At 39.7% G+C, this 20,702-nt stretch overlaps 1 protein-coding gene across 4 annotated transcripts; it reads right to left on the bottom strand.

Moving 5' to 3' along the window:
• Positions 1-1,600: 1,600 nt before the first annotated feature.
• CREBZF (CREB/ATF bZIP transcription factor) lies at positions 1,601-7,146 on the bottom strand. 4 transcript variants are annotated; one of them, XR_013362335.1, is made up of 3 exons: positions 5,766-7,146; positions 5,480-5,557; positions 1,601-5,229 (listed from the first exon to the last, which is right to left on the bottom strand). XR_013362335.1 is itself a non-coding variant. In XM_077867287.1 (2 exons), the coding sequence occupies exons 1-2, from the start codon at positions 6,872-6,874 to the stop codon at positions 5,542-5,544; spliced, it is 1,125 nt and encodes a 374-aa protein (XP_077723413.1). In that variant the 5' UTR covers positions 6,875-7,146; the 3' UTR covers positions 1,601-5,541. The 4 variants fall into 4 exon arrangements, 2 of the variants coding, with proteins under 2 accessions (XP_077723413.1, XP_077723414.1); XR_013362334.1 differs by having other exon boundaries at positions 1,601-4,377; positions 5,766-7,145; XM_077867287.1 differs by having other exon boundaries at positions 1,601-5,557.
• Between the last annotated feature and the right edge of the window lie 13,556 nt (positions 7,147-20,702).

Below are 20,702 nucleotides of genomic sequence, written 5' to 3' on the forward strand. Positions count from 1 at the left end.
TCTACCAAAATTTTTGGTTGGGGGCAGGTAAATACATGTAAACTTGCTGTGACTGCATCACAATTTAGGGAACAGTCATTTGTAGCTAAGACCTAAAGAACACTACCTCAGTCAGGAAGACAGTTTTTAATAGTTCAGTCATAGTAAACTATTTAAATCTGTCTTTCACAATTTACATGGTGTAGTTAATCTTGCTTAAAGAAAGAGGACTCCTATTATATTGTACTTCAGATAATATAATTTGTAAAACCCCAAACTATAGAACATTAAGAGCCAGAGGGGTCTAGGAATTAAACTCAGTGTGTGTGTGTGTGTGTGTGTGTGTGTATAGCAAAGATGTAAAATTCAGAGACATGGTATAAAGAAAAGTTGGGCCACCAATAAAAATCAAATCTACATATTAAGACAACACAATTTCTAAAACACCATTAAAGATTACATTTTTAGATTGAAAATTAAGCAAAATAATTTTCAACAAAAATAATTTTGGGTCAACAAAACTACAAAAATCATTAGGTCCATTATAAACAGGTTTCTTTTTAAAAAGTGGGGAAAATGGTTCTAAGAAAGAAATCCTGAATATACAAACTGGGAAAAGTAAAAAAAGGGATAAAAACACTGTATCAATAACCAAAGCAATGAAAAAGGCAAAGAAAGGCAAGTTCATAAGCAACTTTCTATTAATCTGTATATTTTTGAAATCAATTTTCCCTAACATTCATGATTTATATTCCTAATGATACTTTCTGAATAAAATTTATTTCTGCACTTCAAAACTGAAAGTAAATGACCATTTGTTGTAGTCTAGGTCAGAGCTAAAGGCTGTATATTACATAAGACAATAGTAGGTGACTGCTGGAGAGGATTGAGATATTCACGGTCAAATATGTGAAAAATACGGTGCTGGCCACACAAAACATTCTCCAAGTTTCTACGGAAGACCTCCCCTTTCTGATGCATAGCTTAGATGGGAACTACTTGGTTTCTGAAGAAAAAGCTGCAGAACTAAATACAGAAATAAAACATTTGGGAGGGTCTCAAAACTCTGTATTGATAATGAGTGTGGGGAAGACAACACTCGAAAGTATTTTACTGCCTCTTCAACTTTCAAGAATCATCAGGTTATTTAGCTTAAAAAAATGTGACTAAATCAGTGAGACCTTAAACTGGAACATCAAAATGCTGACCTACATGATCACATATTTTTAAAGCTAATTCTTATTAGCAGTGAATTATCCACTCTATCAAAGAAGTGATTATCTCCAGCTACTGTTAATGCCAAATCTTTGTAGAATTATAACCAATAGGAGCATTCATCAATCAAGGGTAAACCACTCTTTGCTGCCTTGCATCACAGGCACTGAATGTACTTAGAACGCAAGATACAGAGTAGATTTAATAAAAGTTTTGTGTAATAGCATACAATAACCAAACTATATAGTTATGATAAATCATTCTGGGCCTGTCTCCTATCCCTCCCACCCCTCTAACCTGTACACTTCCCAATGAGTCAGTAAGATAAAATGACTCCGTCTAGACCAAATGAAAGAATGTATTAACATAATCCAACGAAAATGAAATAAAACAATCCAGAGTTGAGTGTTTTTTCACACTTGTAATAAGCTGGAAAAGTGTTTCAATTAGGTAAAACAACGACATAATGCAAAAAAACAAAAAAAAAAAAACAAAAAACAAAAAAACCTTCCATCATCCAGAATACTAAAGCCCTTACATACGACTAGAGACATTTTAATATATAACAGTAGAAACTAGGATACCATTCATTAGAAACCTCAAAATAGTCAAGAAAGTGTCAAGTACTCAGAGAAAACTCAAGAAGCCAAAATCTCAGAATGCAAACATCCTCTTACCCTAAATTGCAATTAACTACTCACATAGTTAATCATAATTTTTTCAAAGATACACAAGACAAATCAATGCATCTATTTAAAAAGACTACTCTTTATAGTTAAGGACTTTACATTAACTTTTGTATTCTACTCAGCAAGGTCTGCCTATACTCTAGATTAGCTCTCAAGTTCCAGGAAGTCAGTACAAACTCATGATAAGCTTTGTGATCCCTGATGGCCTGTTTATGTAATTCTACTCCACTAAATGTAATTCCATAGAATGTGTTCTTGATAATGTAAAGAATCTAATATTCCTTGATGATATACTATAATTCTCTTCTCCAATGGTTACAATTTTTAAAAGGTATGCAAAGAACTGAGTATCACTCCCATGAAAGACAAAAAAAAAAAAAAGTATAATTTTGTTCCAAAATTAACTTAGTCTCATGTATTTCTATTAAGTCTTTCAAGGATTCCAGAGAATCTTTTCATATCTCCATTTCTGGAAAGTGAAATCAGTATAGAAGTAATTTGGGAACTTGAAAATGGCATTCATTTTTTTCAGCAGATGCCAAATTTTTGACCGACATGGCTCCCACAATTACTTTGTTACCATCAGTCCAGTCAGTTAACAGGTTGTAGGAAAAGATTCTTTTTGCAGACACTGCTAAGCTGTTTAAAGAGAAGAGAGAGAGATTAATTTAGTGATTACAAAATGCACAAATATTTAAAATATTTCGAACACTTTTTGTTGGATTATATCAGAGGTGTGACTACATTTTAACAAACGTGGACTTTTTAGTTAGGACTGGTCAAGAAAGTGCAGAAACAGTAAGTCAATATGATAGAAATAGAAGGTCAATATGATGTGTTAGTTCAATTAATGTATGAATTCCTGTCACCATCAGAAGACAAATATCAAAACACTACCTCTTTACACTAATTCTGTATCATTTTGCCAAAGAGGCAATTAGGGAAGGGGGGAAGAAAAAAAAAAAAAAGGGTTCCCCAAATACTAAGTTGTTTTCAACCTCTAAAGTAGAGCCAAACCTTAAAATTTCAAAACAATCCACATTATATGCCAAAAAATCTCCTTTATCCAACTATCAATCATTCAGAACACAATTTTCTAAAAATAGTAAGACAACAATTTCATATTAATCATAACTTTTTAATTAACAAGTAGTGAATAGGACACTTTAAGATATTGTTTACTACATACTGAAATCAACAGATCTGTTGTAAATTCAGAAACCCAAACATTTACAGTAAAATGTGCTTACACATAAATATGATCAAATTTATTTAAAGCCCCTGTTAGATAGGTCCTAAATACATGCAATACCATGTAAAAACAAGACCATGAAGTTGATGTAAAAAAATGACAAAAATCACTAAGTCACCAAAATTAGGAAGAAAAAAAAAAAAAGAATGAAATGGAAACTAAGGAAAGACAGTTAAAACATAAGAAGCCTAACAAAGCAGCTTTAAAAATAGGTGATACTAATCTCCATTTTCAAAAGTTCTTAATCAAGTATTTCCAAAAACTGCCATTTATAAAATGACATCCTAAAAATCTACACTTGGAATTTTCAAAGCATCCCACTTCAGAAAGCTTTGATTACTGTTTCTCCCCAGCCCCGAACTTCAAATGATGCAGGAAAAGCACTGACATTAGAAGAAAATATTCCAAGGGAATGGTATTTTAGAAAAACACACTTACTGCTTCCAGAACCTTTTAAGACCCACAGTCAGCATTAACAACAATCATTTTTCCTATTTTCATCCATTATTTTCCAATGTCATGTTAGAGATGAATAAATTCTTTGAGCCCATAACTGAAAGATCAACAAACCTGGTTTTATTATGACACCGTATTTTTGTCATTGGTACTGCACAAAATTATATACAAAGAAATATATACAAAATGTTCAAGTATTAATTAAATTTCAATTCAAGGCTTCTGTTTCAAAAAGCTACATTTAACATATTCCATAGATAGCACAAATTAGTCATTTCAAATAATTTTTCCAACTACTTTTGGTTTTTATATATATATGTATATATATATAATTCAGTAGGCACTAAAAATCCATGCAGCTGCATTGTGAGGGGCTTGCTCCTGCACTTAGGAATAAGCAGGTTCATCACTCCAGGCTGTGAATTTGGTACTACCCATTCATGCTCAAGTGCAGATGATTTTACAAAATATGCTGTAATGCACTGGAAACCAGAGACCAAAGTTAGGTCTCAAATCATGTTATCTAGCAACAAAACATTTACAGTTCTGCAAGAACAAGGATTCCATTTTTATAACCAAATAACAACAAAATAAAACATGTGTAAGATAACTTACATCTTTGGACTGCTGGAAAATACTTTTTAATTATGAACATTTTAAAATAAAAAGACAGCAGAAGCCCTGAAATTACCTCTTTTTCCTCATTTCTTATACTACCTTTTAAAATAAAGCAGGAAATGTGGCCAGCAGCTGGTCCCGTCTCTTCTGCCCCAACAGCTGTATCCACTTTAGCACAAAGAAAAACAAGGATGCTAAATATGTATATACTTTATCAAACAGTGATGTTTCACAAAGAATTTCTTAATGCCTCTTACACTGAAGGACACCGTAACTCAATCTATACAACTGGACAATGGATAATACAGTACTTCAAGGGAAGAGTATGTCCCATCTTTGGAAAGTGTCGATCGTGTCCTTAAGTAGCCAGAACCAGCCAATTTAAAAAAATTATTTTTAAAAAGGACAAAAACCTTGAAATAAGGAGAGTAGTAAGATTCTTTGTGAAGCCTCACTTTACATGTTTTCATTCACATTTCACAAACCTTCAATTTATCTAATCATACATAAATTTAACCTAAAATTTTAATACAACAAAAGTAAAGGTGTTCAACAATTTATTTATAGTCAGTGATAGGGTAATCACTGTGCTGGTCCTCAAAGAAACATTTCATTAACCACTCTTATTCCTCCTTCAATTAATTAACACAGAGATGCATGTTAATTTCCAACTTTTTAAATGGTGAGATTAAAATCTTCTCATCTGAATAGATTGTATTTCTAGATCTCCTACTGAAAACTAAAAGGCATACCCAAATAGTTAAGATATTTCTGTCATCTTCAGCAAAGTTAACTATCACATTTGTGCAAGCCCCAAATACTTATTGTCAACCTCTAAAAAGTTGCTCTAAAATTGGAATTCCAATTTGCACCTTGTACAACTCGGAACTTCCATTCAACTTCACCTGTTTCACTGTCTCCAAACTGTATCTCTATTAGCAGCTTTCAGTGTACAGTTGGAACCGATGTCATCCAAGGCCATGTCCACACTGGGGACAGAAGAGCTAGGTACACGCAAGTCTGAACAAGGGGACACATTAACAGCTATTTCAACCAGAAGAAGCATCTTAAATACATTACTGACCAGCACAAGTCTGTTTCCAGGGTGGACAGGGCCCAAATTAGACTTCCCCTCCCACCTTCCAAAAAAAAAAAAAAGAAAAAGAAAAGAAAAAACCCACACACACACACACACACAAATTGAGATGTTGCCCATTAAAGAAGACTAAGCAGCAGAGCATGAGCGTTACGTGAAGAGATGGATCCTTACCAGGTTGTGAGGCGGGAACGACTGTTCTGTAACCCCTACAACGGAGCCTGGCAGGAAGGAAATCACCTAAAAAAGAAACTGTCAGAGAGATTTAATAGTCACATGTTATCATTAGGAGTTGGTTACAGTGTCACATTCATGCTTTTAGCTAAACACTTAACGATTCAATATTACTTTTTCCTCCTCTGAAATGTGTCCAGTGAAGATGTCCCACTAAGGTGTTTTACATGGTGTAAGGGAGTTGAAAGGGGTAAACGCGGATAAAGAGCAGATTACTTGACCCTACATTTTAAGAGAAGACGACGCCTTCCGGGCGCACGCCGAGCAGAACTCCACCGACACCTTATCCTTGTCCACATGAAGACACACTCCTCCCGCCGAGTCGTCCTCTTCCAGCAGGTCCTGCTGCTGCTGCTGCTGCTGCTGCTGCTGCTGCTGCTGCTTTCCCACGGGCAGAGCGTAGTCATGGTCACCGGCGGGCGAGTCTCTGAAGAGCGAGGTGGTCAGCCGCAGTCCCACGCCGCTCAGCCGGCTCAGCAGGCGAGCCAGTCCGGTCTCGTTGGCCAGGACGGCCCGTAGGTAGCGACTCTCCTCCTGCAGTGCCTGCACGCGCTTGCCCAGCTCCCGATTCTCGGCCCGCAGCTCCTGGTTCTCGGCTGCCAGACCGCGGACTCGACTCTCCAGCCCCATCACGTACTCCTTCTTCTTCAGCCGATTTAGACGGGCAGCAGCCGCCGCCGCCTTCCGGGGACTCTTTGTCGCCGCCTGGTTGCTGTCGTTGCCGCCACTGCCGCCGCCGCCGCCTCCTGGGGACTTTCTCCGCCTCTTTTCGCCGCTGCCACTGTCACTGCCGCTGCTGCAGCCTCCGATGCCGTTTAACAGCCTCTGCAGCAGGTCGGAAAAGCGCTGCATCTCGGCGGCCGCGGCCTCGTCGTCGTCGTCCCCTCTCCACAGGCCGCCGCTGTCGGAGCCTCCGCCGGACGAGGAGAGGGGCCCGGGCGAGCTGAGCCCGGGCTCCAGGTGCCAGTCCGGTTGCCGGGGGTCCAGCAGATCCGCCAGTTCCAGCCCGGACAGAAAGTCCATGTCCTCCGTCTCCTCCCCGGGGACACTGGCGATCGCCTCCTCCTCCATCTCCTCGGGCGAGGGCGCGCGCACGGCCACGCCGCCGCGGCCCCCCCTCCCGGCCTCAGAGTCGCCCTCGTCGCCCCGCGGCTGCCTGCGGCCGGGAGATCCGGCCGCCGCCGCCTCTTCCTCCTCCGCCGCCGCCGCCGCCGCCGCCGCCGCCCGGGTCAGGTCCGGGGGCAGCAAGCAAGTCGCGGCCGGAGCCGGGCTCTCGCTGCGGGTTGGGGAGTCGCTGCCCGAGGCCGCCAGCAGTTTGGTCAGGCTATGCCTCATGGGGCCCAGCGGCGGGCGGGCCCACGTAGGCCCCGGCCCCTCAGACCGGGCCTCGCGGGCCCCCAGGACCCCAGACCCCAGCGCGCGGGGCCCGGGAGCTGGCCAGAGCGAAACGGAGGGGAAGGGCCGAGTCGCCGCCCGCCCCACTCGGCTGGTCGACCCCCCGCGCCGGGGCGGGGGGAGGGATGGGAGAGCGAAGCGCCGCGGCCCCGCAATGACTCGACCGCGCCACCCAGACAACGGCCTGGCCGGAAGTCAGTCGATCTCACCCAGCCCCTCCCACGGCGTTTCGCGCGCCCCTGGGCTCTAGTATCGCGAGAGTTCAGTGAGGTCTCAGCGGGAGTAGTTGCAGAATTTCAGTGATGTCATAGTCCGCAAGCGGCAAGGATAACAAATCCCGAGGTTATTGATAAGTGGTCTACGCTCTCCGCCCTCGCTTCTCAAGCCTCCGTGTTCAAACTTCCACTTCCAGTGAAACCACTCTCGCACAGACTCGGTCTTCGCCACACCAGATTTATGAATAACCTTAAAGCTCTCCCGCGTTTCCCTGGAATTTCATGACGGCTGATCAGACACCGCTTGAAGTTGCTCCTTTCCCTTCCGTTTGTTACACAAGAGCCTTTCACTCAAACACAGAGTAGTAGGGGGGGAAAAGAGGGAAATGAGTCATTCGTACGTGATTTGATTTTTTCAAGTTTTTATTATAATAATTTAATTAAAATGTCTAAGCCATTTCTATGCATTTTCTAAACAAACAAAAAGGTTTTGTCCTTGTCTTTAAAGAGGTTGCAAACCCACTTCCTGTGTGTGTTCTGTAGTGGGCGTGAATGTGAGCATGTGTGGGTTCGCACGTGTGTCAGTGTTTTTGTACTATCACTACCTCACGGTTTTAGTGATGGTTGCACTGCTGGTTGTGTTAACAGAGGACGTTTTGTTGAGTGAATCGTGTGTGTGATTTTTTTCCTGTTTGTTTTATCCGGGGGTTCATGAAACTGACAGATTTTTTTTTTTTTTCCTGAAAAGGACTACTACCAGTTTCCAAATAGAGTATTTTCTGGTTTTTCCTGAATGAGCCTGATTTTGTTGCTGTTTTTCATCTATCTGGTTAAAAACAGTACTCTGAAAATCCCTGTGGTGGGGTTGAACAGCCCTCTTGCATTCTTTTCTCTGTTGTGTTGGCAATTTTATGAATGTGCTTAGTTTTGATAACCACAGGTTTTTAAATGTTTTTGTTTACATTTTATATTTTACTTATTCTGGTCAGTGTTTCAGGATATTTTCTTTGACATCGACTTTACTTGAAATCAAAACAAATTCTAGTTTTAAAAGTAGATATTGAAATGGGCTACATTACAGAGGCAAACTCTTCTCATTAGAACACTAAGGTTTCAACTAAATTTCTTCCAAGTTCTTTAGGAATTTCAGAAGTTTTTCCCTCTTAAGTCTACATATACACTCTTGTGACAATGTTGTGGTCTCTTTCCATACTAAAATTTAACAAGAGAGATACATCTCCATCTGGTAGAGTATATAATTCTTTGAAAAAGTTTTAACATAAGGTTTTATTGATTCATTTTTAAAATATTTGAAGCATATTTTCTTTTTTTTTTTTAAGATTTTATTTATTTACTCATGACAGACACACAGAGGGAGAGAGAGAGAGGCAGAGACACAGGCAGAGAGAGAAGCAGGCTCCATGCAGGGAGCCCCATGTGGGACTTGATCCCGGTCTCCAGGATCAGGCCCTGGGATGAAGGCGGCGCTAAACCGCTGAGCCACCCAGGCTGCCCTGAAGCATATTTTCTAAATTTAACTACAGTAGTATCTACAACAATTTCTAATGGCTTGCATAAGAAAATTACCATTTGAGAAGAATGTGTTAGGAAGTATAAATGCAGAATATGAAATCAAAGATAATGATTCCCAAAATCAGATGTATGAAAATACTACTCAGAGAGTAATGAATAAATAAATTACCCAGAGATAGTTCTGTAGATCTCTGTAACGTTGAACATCAAAATTCTAGCAAACAAACACTTATAGTGGTTCTAGTGATAGTTGGACCATAATAGAGTCTCTAAATTTAATCCCCATAGAAAATTAAAGTATCAATCTCTTTCTTTTTTTTTAAGATTTTATTTATTTATTCATGAGACACACACACACACACATAGAGAGAGAGAGGCAGAGACACAGGCAGAGGGAGAAGCAGGCTCCATGCAGGGAGTCTGACGTGGAACTCGATCCCACGTCTTCAGGATCACACCCTGGGCTGAAGGTGGCGCTTAAACCGCTGAGTCACCCGGGCTGCCCCAGTCTCGCTCTTTTTTTTTTTTTTTCCTTTCCCCAATCTCTTTCTTTAGAAGCTTTACTGCATAGGAAATTGCTTCACTGAAATATTCTAATGTTTTTGATAACCACAGTTTTATGTCTTTTATCTGTGCACAATAGAAAGATATATATCAATTTTAAAATTTTCCAAATATTTCACAGAATAGTAGTTTCCACTCTAATACTACCCAATACTCAGACCAAACAATTCAACAATTAACATTTGCCATATAAAAATGTTTGTAAAAAATATATATACTTTTTTTTTTTTGCTGAATCATCCTAAGGTTGCAGACAGGATACATCACTCCAACATACTTAAGTATGTATCTCTAAGAATAAGAACATTCTCTTTCATAATCATAACACTATTATTAGGTCTTGAGAAAATTAACATTTACTAATATTATCTATTATCCATGCCATATTCAAATTTCCTCAGCTTCCTTCAAAATAATCTTTTATAGTAGATACTTTCTTTTGAGCCAGGATCCAATCAAGGGTTACTTATTGCATTCAGTTATGTTTTTGTAAAGTTTTTTTCCCTATTTCTCAATCTAGAATTGTCCCTTCTACCTTTTAGCTTTTCTTAATATTGTTTTTTTGAAGAGACAAAGGCAGTTGTCTTAAAAAACACACCACATTCTGGATGTCTGTTTCCCCTTGGTGTTATCTAGTTCCTCTACTCCCACAGGGTATTTGATATTCGAAGCAGTTCATACGTACATTGTTTCATACAATGAAACAAAAAAATTCAAAATTTTTAATAGTAAGGCCAGCGAAAATATAGATGAAATAGGAAGACAAGACATTCCAAAAGGGGGTGAAAGTTTGCATTGGAATACAATAGACATACAATCTTACAGTTCCTCAAGTAGAACTTCCCTGGCAAATCAAAAGGAGAAACTTTCCTTTGCTCATAAGTAGACTTTATATGATAAATTCCATAGCCACTTTTCTAGTTGGTAGGTCTTAAGAAACTTCTCCCTAGTGTACTCTGCAAAGTAGCAAATAGTCTCAATGAATAGCTACGTTTATATGGTTGTTTCTTAGAGGGATAGAAAGCTAGTTCCAGAAAAGTTGGACACAGATAGATCCCAAATATCCAGAACAGTACCTGCCACAGCTTAGGCTTCAATAAATATTTGTTGAATAAATAAATAAAGAAGATCTCCAGTTTCAGCTGAAGGCCTAACATAAAGCTCAACTAAATGAAAATGATTCTGCAAGGGGCAAAAATAAATATGACCTACGGTATATAGAAGAATAAAAAGAGAAAGAAACTTCCAGAAAACTTTATAAAATTTTCCAAGTTCAAAAAGAGATGGAATTTTCATGGAAATTGCACTAAATTTATTAGTTTATTTTTCCAAGTTATATGATGCATTTTTTGCTCCTGGGCTGGATTATTTCTTCTTTTATATTTTCCAAATGATTATTGTTGCATAGGAAAGCTTTTGATCTTTCTTTTGTTAAATTTTTTACTGATTATTCCACTGAACTTTCTTAACAGTTTTTATTTTCAGCTTAGTCATTCAAATTTTCCTGGTAGACAATTATATCACCCTTATTTTATATAATGACAATTTTGCCTCCTCCTCTGCAATACTTTTCATTATCTTGACATAATGAAATAGTTCTTCCACCTTGATGTTAAATAATACTGTCAATAGCCAACTTTCTTGTCTTATTTCTGACTTTAACAGGAAATGTCTCTGGTGTCTCGCTGTTAATTTTTTTAAAGGCTTTATTTATTTATTTATTTATTTATTTATTTATTTATTTATTCATTTATTCATTTATTCATTTATTCATGAGAGATACAGAGAAAGAGGCAGAGACACAGGCAGAGGGAAAAGCAGGCTCCCTGCAGGGATCACAACAGGAGCCAAAGGCAGATGCTCAACCACTTAGTCACCCAGGCGCCCCTGTTAATTTCAAATGGGTATTTTTTTTTTTATTAGGTTAAGCTCAGTTGCAGGAAAGAGAAACCAATCTGGCTATTTTAAGCAGAAAAGTTTCTAATACAGAGAATGCGTGCTTATAGTCATTGGAAGGACTGGAGGAATGGGCACTAGGCTGGGAGATCAAGAATGCCTCTCAGTACAAAGTGGCCAAACAGGCCTGATAGGGACCTGGTATCTCTGCCCCAATTGGGAACATGGTAAAATAGAAAACTGGAATTTAGCTCCCAAGTGCACGGCTACTGCCCAAACTCTCAACCCCATGTATTATTTATTGTGGGCTAACACATTACCCAAAATCTAAAAACAACAACAAATATTTGTTTATTGTTGTGGCTTAAACCCACAATAAGCATTTATTTTCTCTTGAAGTTCTTATTGGTCAGAAATTTTCAAGTGATTTGGCTACGCAGTCTGGCTCTGGAATTTTCGTGGAATTCAATCATATTTTGGCTGGGGATGCAGTCATCTGTGGGCTTGACTGGGGCTAGAGATCCACCTTCAAGATGGCTAGAGGAAGCTTCAGCTCCTCTTCCATATGGGCCTCTTTATGGGTTGTGTGAATGTCTACGCTACATGATGGCTGGCTTCCACCAGAGTGAATGATCCAAGACATCAAGGAAGCAGCTGCAATGTCTTTTATGGCCTGGTCTTAGAAGTCACATATGTTCACTTCTGTAATATTCTATTGTTCACAGTGTCAGACCTTACTCACTCTGAAGACCACACAAGGATTGAATACTGGGAGACAAGAACCATTAGGTGCTATCTTGGGGGCTGACTACCATATCCCATAAAACTAGTAAATGAATATAAGGATGCTGTTGCAGAAAAACACAGTGTTTCCAAGAATATGTTTGGCAGCAACAACAGCCAAAGAAAACAGGGGGAAAGGGCCTGTGCCTTATCTGCATCTTCCTAATATAACTGCAAAAGAGTCTGGCAAATATAGTTTGCTTCTGTGTTTCTTTTGTTTCAGCTTTCCTATTTTTGTAATATGGAGAAAACACATCAAAAGAGGGATTGAAATAGATAACAACTACCAATCTATCAAGTCCTCTACAAAGACCAGGACTTTGTGGTACTTCAGGACCAATACGTGCATTTATTGGATTTTCTATAGCAGAGGATTGGAGCAGAGATGGTAGCAAATGCAGGGAAATCAGAGTTGGAGCATAGTGCGACAGAGGCCAGAATGCTCATTTTAATCTAGTTTGCCTATTCACCCATGAAGTATAATCTTCATAAGACCATGAGAAGGTTTTACTGAGTGAAAATTGAAGACTCAGGGATTGACAGTGTTTGACCACTGTAGGATTATGTTTACAAGCACTGCATATTTGCATGGATTATGTGCAATTCCCAGTGTGCTCACTATATTTCCATTCCTTTGTTCTCTACTCAAGAAAGCATTTCTGAATGCAAATGAATGAAAATTACACTATTGTGGACTAATCTGGTATGTCTCCCAACTAATCAAGCAACTGAAGTTGAGAATTACTGCTTTTAGGGGAAGGGACAACAGGTGTAGAAGTTTCAGGATTAGAGATTTGGAAGGGCAAAAGCAGCACTTTTCATGCTCTAATAGGAAGAACTCCATTTCTCATCTCTCACCCCAGGAACCCCAGAGCCAGAACTTGGCTGAGCTGCCCTAGTTTCCCATTGCCAATTCCAAGTTATTTCTCTTCTTCCTTCCTTCAGAAACCTCAGCTCTTTTTCAATTTAATTTTTTGAGTATTGAAAATTTGCAGTCATACACAAAAGAAAATAATGAATCTCAATATACTTCTCCTCCAGATGTAAGCATTATCAAGATTTTGCCACACTTGCTTAATCTCCCTGCCTTGTTTTGCTCAAGTACTGTGAGGTAAAAATTCTAGAAATCATGTCATTTTATCCTTACATGTGTCAGTATGCATTTTTAACTGTAAGGTCATTTTTTTTTCCCTACGACAACAATGTCATGGTTGTAACCAGTAGTATTATTATGGATTTCTTGGTATCATTTGAACCCAGTCACTATTCAGTTATTCCACAAATTTCTATCTACAGATGACTTGATTGATTCAGGATCCAAACAATTCTATAGATTCCATTTGCTTGTATGTCTTTAAATCTCTTTTCATCTAGGGCAGCGTCCCTTCTACCTTTTTTCCCCAGTGCCATTTGACTGAAGAAACCAAGCCATTTGTTTTTGTTGAATGTCCCATATTCTAGATTTGTTTGTTTGCTTTCTTATGGTGCCATTTTACTTTTCTTCATTAGCCCCATCCATCCTGTAAGCGGGAAATTAGTTTTCAAGGGTTAGTTCACTTCGGGTTCAACATTTATGGCCAGAATATTTCCTAGAAGGCACCACTCTTCATGATGCATCCTATGACATGTGAATGTTTAACTATCCTGGTTTTTTTATAATAAATTTATTTTTTTATTGGTGTTCAATTTGCCAACATACAGAATAACACCCAGTGCTCATCCCGTCAAGTGCCCCCCTCAGTGCCCGTCACCCATTCACCCCCACCCCCCTATCCTGTTTTTAGTAATACTAAGAATGACGGATGTTTTCAAATGGTGACACTAATTCCTCCTCCATTGTAAAATTGTCCTTTAACCTTTCTCCTAATAGTTTTGTCTAATGATGATCAATACCTGACTAAATTATTTCCCTAGGGGTTACAAAATAATGCCTCTTAAATTCTTTTATTTCTTTAATTACCTGCAGTTCTGTGAAAAACAACTTCATCTCAGCACATATGGGCCATATTGTCACCCTAATATACAGGGAACAGGAAAAGTAAGATAATCCCTTTTAATAGCTACTTTTCGGTTAGTGACAAATGAGCTTTGCGCTTGTTGTTTTCATTATTGTTGTTTGTCTTTTGGGTGTATCATAATGAACTCATAGATTTTAAAATATTTAGTTTGTTTCACTTAATTGCAGTTATTTTTGTACTCCAATTACTCATCTTTAGCCATTGGGAATCTCTCCAACTTGGTTCTCATGTCTTGTTAAGAGAACTGTTAGTGGTTGACAGTTGATTTGCTTTTTGATACAACTAATCATATCAGGTTCATTGTGTACATTTCCACCTCCAGATCTGGAATTAGCCCTTTTTCCAAAGAGTCCTTCTTCCTTTTAATGGAAAATAGTTTTTGGAGGTTGCAAAGTGGGCCTGAGGGATGGTCATACCAAATTGTCGCTGAATTTAGGCCTTTCAGTTGACAGAGCTGGGAATGTGTTTTTTAAAGAAAAATACTGATATTTTTAATTCAAATTTAATATCAAATACTTTGCTTTTTGGTATCTTAATTTTTACACTGAAAATTTTGTCCATAGCAACACAAAATAATTAGTTTTGCTTTAGCTTCTCTGTCTCATTCTCTCTCATACACATTATACATATCTCTTATATGATATAGCTTCAAAATGGTTTTAAAATATAATAGTTTTAAAATAATGCCAATATTACAGCTAACCATAAACCTAATAAATAACATTTGCTAAGATGTCGTTTTGATTCTATTTCTCCTCAGAATATCGCCTATAAGGATATTCATTTAAAAAGCTGTTTTCTAGATTTGGATGATTCTTTTCTCTCTAGGGTTACACCAATGTGAAATTCATGCCATCTTCTGGTCATTTGTCTCACTCACTGAAAGTTTCAGCTTTCAGTACAAAGTCCCCCCAGTAAGTGATGGGATTTGAATCCAGACAGTCTGATGCCAGTGCACTCCTCCACTCACTACACTAATAGTGTGGTTGTTTGCTGATCACAGATCTAGGTTTTCAAAAGATCTAGTGGAAGGATTTGAATGGGGATAGGGGCGGGGCGAGGACTGAGCTGGATTATGAAGGCTCAGACCTCTGACAGGGACCGAGGTAAACATGGATAGGAGTATAATGAGATTAATCTGGCCACAGAGTCTCTGGTAAGAGTCTACTGTGCCTGCTTAGCCTGCAGCTTTGGATGGTGTGACTACTAGGAAGGGCAGTTTCTTTCTTTTTCTTTTTAAAAGATTTTATTTATTTGAGAGAGAGCATGAGCAGAGGGAGGATAAGAAGCAGGCTCCCCATTGAGCCAAGAGCCAGATGTGGGGTTCAATCCCAGGACCCTGAGATCTTGACCTGAGCCAAAGCCAGACATTTAACTGACTAAGCCACCCAGGTGCCCCTGAAAGGCAGTTTCTTACCAGGAACAGAAAGTACTATGAAGGCTGTCAAGCTACTGTACTCTTGTATTTTCCTCATCTCTTCAGTGTGCAATTCTTACACATTCAATAGGCTTTAGCTTAACTGCCACCAGCTGTCCTAACCTCTTCTACTTACGTTGGCAAACTCTGCTATGCACTCCCTTGTCCTATCCTTCAGCATTTTCCTCACCCACTAGGAGGCAAAATCAGTGAGGATAAGGTCTCTCTTTTTTTTTTTAATTAATTTATTTTTTGTATTTTTTTAAACGATTTTATTTACTCATTCATGAGAGATACAGAGAGAGAGGCAGAGACACAGGCAGAGGGAGAAGCAGGCTCCATGCAGGAAGCCTGACGTGGGACTTGATCCTGGGTCTCCAGGATCACGCCCAGGGCTGAAGGCAGCGCTAAACTGATCAGCCACCTGGGCTGCCCTGTATATTTTTTTTATTGGAATTCGATTTGCCAACACCAAGTGCTCATCCCGTCAAGTGCCCCCCTCAGTGCCCGTCTCTGTCTTACATTGTGTCCAGGTACTTAGAACAGTACCTGGCCAATAAAAGGCCCTCAGTAAATATTTGTTAAATTAATGAGGTACATTAGATTAATAACTTATTAAAATGGAAAAATCAGATTTTCTCTACCATCTCTTGTTTGTCTGGCACAATGAAAACCAGACTAAAAACTTTAAAATAGAAAATAGGCTAATATCTAAAATTCTTGTCTCACACAGACATATGAAAATCCATGAGAAAATACATTCAAATCTTTAAATTCAGGAGAGAAATAGTAATCTTTAGGAGACATGCAGGGTAGAAAAAGAAATTGTCATTAGCCGTATGTTGTTGAACATTTGTGAAAGCAGCAGCTTTCAGCCGAATGGCCTGACCTAGATCTGTCAGGCCATATTTGGCTCTATATAAAATATGTCTTGTCTACTTAATTCTTGGAGAAAGAAAAATCTGCAGGCTTTTTGAGTCAACTACACCGAAATAGAGCTTACTAGGAAGTTAAAAGTTACATGGGAGATTCTTTGTTTTTAATTGTATTGTCTTTTTGAATAGGTAATACACTCAGATGGCTCAAAAGTCAAAATATATAAAATGGTATACACTGAGTTTCCTTCCCAGTCCTATTCCTCACTGTCCCAGTCCCCCTCCATACCACTGATAACTGCTTTTATTAATATTTCTTATTTTCGATATTTACTTAAGCAGATGGGAGCAAATATATGTTTGCATTCTTATTCCTTTCTGCACCTTATATAGAAGATCATATACTACAGATATTATTCTGCACCGTTTGGTTTTTTTACCCCTAAATGTATCCTGGAGATATTTCCGTGCTCATACATAGGATTTCATTTTTCTTTTCTTTTTTATATATTTGCAATGTATTCCAAAGTATGAAGGGCCTACCTTTTATTTAACCAGTGCCTTATTGATGGTATTTAAACTATTTCTGATCTTTTGCTATTGCAAACAATGCTGTAATGAGCAATCTCTAACATGAAAGGGAAGATTATTTTAGACGAGTACAAATATGAGTGGATTAGAGCATTCAATAGGCATAGTCTGGCAAATAGCTAAGACAAGTCCCTTTGTAGAACTGAGGAGTGAGGTGGTTGAGGAAGGGGACACTGTGGTCAATTGAATGTGTAATGAATGACCAGGAAGATCTGTCCCAGGGAAAATTCTTCTTGGATTAGTTTTTTTCAAGTGAGATAAACAGAAGATTTAGTGAGAACATCAGGTAGGGAGACACATCTGTACAGCCTTAGGTTCTTAAATTTTATTAGATGTTTTTCCTCTTTGGAAAATAATATCCAGCTTGTCTCTAGGGAGATGGACAAATGATTAGAAAAGCCACCTCCGGGCACCCCGGGTGGCTCAGTGGTTTAGCGCCGCCTTCAGCCAAGGGCCTGATCCTGGAGACCTGGGATCGAGTCCCATATCGGGCCCCCCTGCATGGAGCCTGCTTCTCCCTCTGCCTGTGTCTCTGCCTGTCTCTGCCTCTCTCTCTTTCTATCTCTATGTCTCTCATGAATAAATAAAAATCTTAAAAAAAGGAAAGGAAGGGAAGGGAAGGGAAGGGAAGGGAAGGGAAGGGAAGGGAAGGGAAGGGAAGGGAAGGGAAGGGAAGGGAAGGGAAGGGAAGGGAAGGGAAGGGAAGGGAAGGGAAAGGGAAGGCCACCTCCCTAAAATGCCAACTTTGTTTAGGAGGGCAGGATAAAAAAAGAATCCCTGCCTGAAAAGGTTCGGTTAGTCTAAGTAGATGTGGTACAGCAGGCACTGTTGATGGCCTACCCAGCACCTATCCCTCTCCATCCACAGGTATCTAGGTCAACAGGGACTGGATAGAACAGCAAGCACCCAGGCAGGTACTCCCTCCAACACTATTCTTAAATAACTATTTAACTTGTGGCATTTGGGTGGCTCAGTCGGCTGAACATCTACTCTTGATCTCAGGGTCATGAATTCAAGCACCATGTTGGGTTCCATGCTGGGAGTGGAGGTTACTTAAAAAATAAATAGGGGCATTCAGGTGGCTCAGTTGATTAAGAGGCTGCCTTTGGCTCAGGTCACGATCCCAGGGTCCTGGGATCAAGCCCCACCTGGGGCTTCCAGCTGGATGGGTAGCCTGCTTCTCCCTCTCCAGGGCTTGTGCTCTCCCACTCTGTCCCTCTCTATCTCATAAATAAACAAACAAACAAACAAGTAAATGTTTAATATAGCGGAGTCGGGAAGAAGTAGATTTTCTATTAATACTTTACTATAAACGAATTAACCTGAGTGTTCACTAACTGAAGCAGAGCCAGTATTTGTGAAAACATAAACCCAGTCAGTTCACTTTTTCACTAGCTCTCCTTCCTTTTCTAGCTATCATGATTTTTTTTTTTTTTTGAACTAGACAAGTTCCTTAGAGGCACATTGAGGGAATTACAAAAATGTAATACAAAAGATCATACTATGTACACAGCACTATTCACACATTGGTTTTAAAATCTCTGTTCTGCTGGCTTTGTTTAGGGTTAGTGCTTGTGGATGTCACAGAAAAATTCACTAGCATTACAGATCTACAAAAGGAGTTTTGTTGTTTTCCAAATTTCCCCTCAAGGGCAGTATTTCGGAGGCGGCCACTTTATACTTTTGTAATTTGTTCCTGTGATAAGCGTCATTTTACAGATCCGCATACCACAATAACTAAACTGGTTGCTCATCCTCAATCTGGCTGTGGGTCACAGATGAGATACAAGATAAGCACTGAAACAGTTGAATGCAAAGTGCTATGGAGCAGAGGGAAAAAAAAATCGCTTTTTTTCTGAGGCTGGTGAGAAGGTAGTTCGTATAGTAGGGGAAAGCATGGAAATTTGAGCCAGAAAACAGGCTCAGCCACATAAATTGCCATGCCCAGTGCAAAAGGAGGACGTGTAACTCCTTGTCACAAAGATTTCATAAGAATCTTGGGGTACTTGGGTGGCTCAGTTAAACCTCTGATCCTTGATTTCAGCTCAGGTCATGATCTCAGGATCATGAGATCAAGACCCATGTCAGGTTCCATATTGGGCATGGAGCCTACTTTGGATTTTCACTCTCTCCCTCTGCCCCTCCCCCACTCCCAATCACACGCTCGCTCTCTCTAGACAGTGACAGCAGAGCACTAAACCAAATGTGGGGCCACCATGCAAGTGACATACCTATGAGGCTGGCCCTGCTACAGAGAGTGGAGTTCAAACCTTTCTCCTCCCCCACCCCACCCCAAGCAAAGCTCCCTGGCTTTGGACAAGTCCCTCCCTGAATCTCACTTTTTTCATCTGTTAACAGTGATAAATGAACTTTCTTTGAAGACCTAGTATGTGGCTGAAATGAAAAGCATTTGACACATGATAGGTTCACATTCTTCTCACATTATTATTCCATATTTTGGGCTCTGGTGTGAAATGTTGGGGTTTGGGAACGGTCAAGGATTCTTGAGACGTCTTTGGTGCAAAATACGTGGTTTTATTAAATCACGGGGACAGGATCTGTGGGCAAAATCTGCAGTGGAATTGTGGGAAGAGACTGATTATATATTTTTAAGTTGGGAATGCATTAGAGATCTTAAGTCTGTAAGAAATTTGGAAGCAAGGCTTCCAGGACCTTTCAGGACTAGCTGCTGTTAGGATAATGTCATTCACTACTGTCAAATAAAATATTTTTCTTTTTTTCAAATAAAATCTTAATCATGAGATCCTTCAGATGTTTATCAGTGGACTATATGTTTGGAGGATGATTGCTAACATATATCTTGGTGGTGGATATAAAGGAAGTTTCCAAAGGGATTTTTTTATATGTTAAAGAAGACTTAAAGGATCCTGGAGGTCAGGCTAATGTCCAGCTAAGGTTACCTTTGCCTCTAGCAAAGTATTGAGGCAGCTGAGTTCCTGGAAGAAACTTACTCTCCTTGTTCCAAGTACTTGTCAATGGCTCTAAGTTGTAAGGAAGTTTAATTTTTCCTACATTTCTTTTACCTTTGTTCTCCACATTAGGCTGTTTGATTCAATTCTGTAGACATCCATCTTTGACCCTCTCTTCTGATTACTCACTTTCCTTTTACTATATTTCAAAAGGGTATTAGAATGATCAGGAAATAGTCAATAGCTAATCATTGATTACCCATAAAGTGGCAATTTCATATTGTACAACCTAATACAAATGCCTTAGCATGACTGAACAATACTGTCCTCAGACCTGGGCACATGAGACCCTTCTTTGAGCCCATGTTCTAGGGGACATACGTCCCTGTGCCCCTACCTTACCCACCTCTCTGCACTCTTCTAGATGCACCCTTCCCCACCTAAAGAGGGTATCATGGGCTAAGCCCTCTACTAAACCACTCTTCGATACCAGGACGCCTGTTTCCGATTCCCACCTTGCCTCTGCCCAGGAGTTGCTGCTTCCGCAGAGATTGGGCACAAAATTTCAGCAAATTACACCACCTCCGGGCAACTTGTTGGGCTTGAGGGTGGAGGTTGGACAGGCACAAAGGGCTGGTGGGGATGGTGGCGGAAAGAAACGGATGCTGGCACGCATGCGCACCAGGCCTCATGCAAAGACGCCCAAACCCGGCTGGGAAAAGAGGGCTGATCTGTGTGGCTGTGTTTGTTCGCTTGCCCCCTCCACCCTTTTCTCCTCCTTTTATAAGGGGTCTGCCCAACTTTCAAGCCTCCCTGTGTTCTGTCCACAATTTACTCTTCCAGTCTTATCTGTAGACATGATTCTCTGAACCTCCAACTATGATGTCCCCCCAAAATAATATATATGTATACACACACACACACACACACACACACACACACACAT

The sequence above is a fragment of the Canis aureus genome, chromosome 23 (assembly GCF_053574225.1).
Source record: "Canis aureus isolate CA01 chromosome 23, VMU_Caureus_v.1.0, whole genome shotgun sequence".
NCBI classification, from domain to species: domain Eukaryota; kingdom Metazoa; phylum Chordata; class Mammalia; order Carnivora; family Canidae; genus Canis; species Canis aureus.

What these genes read in the sequence shown, in the direction of transcription:
- CREBZF (XM_077867287.1), bottom strand. Translation starts at nt 6,874, where the DNA reads ATGAGGCATAGCCTGACCAAACTGCTGGCGGCCTCGGGCAGCGACTCC.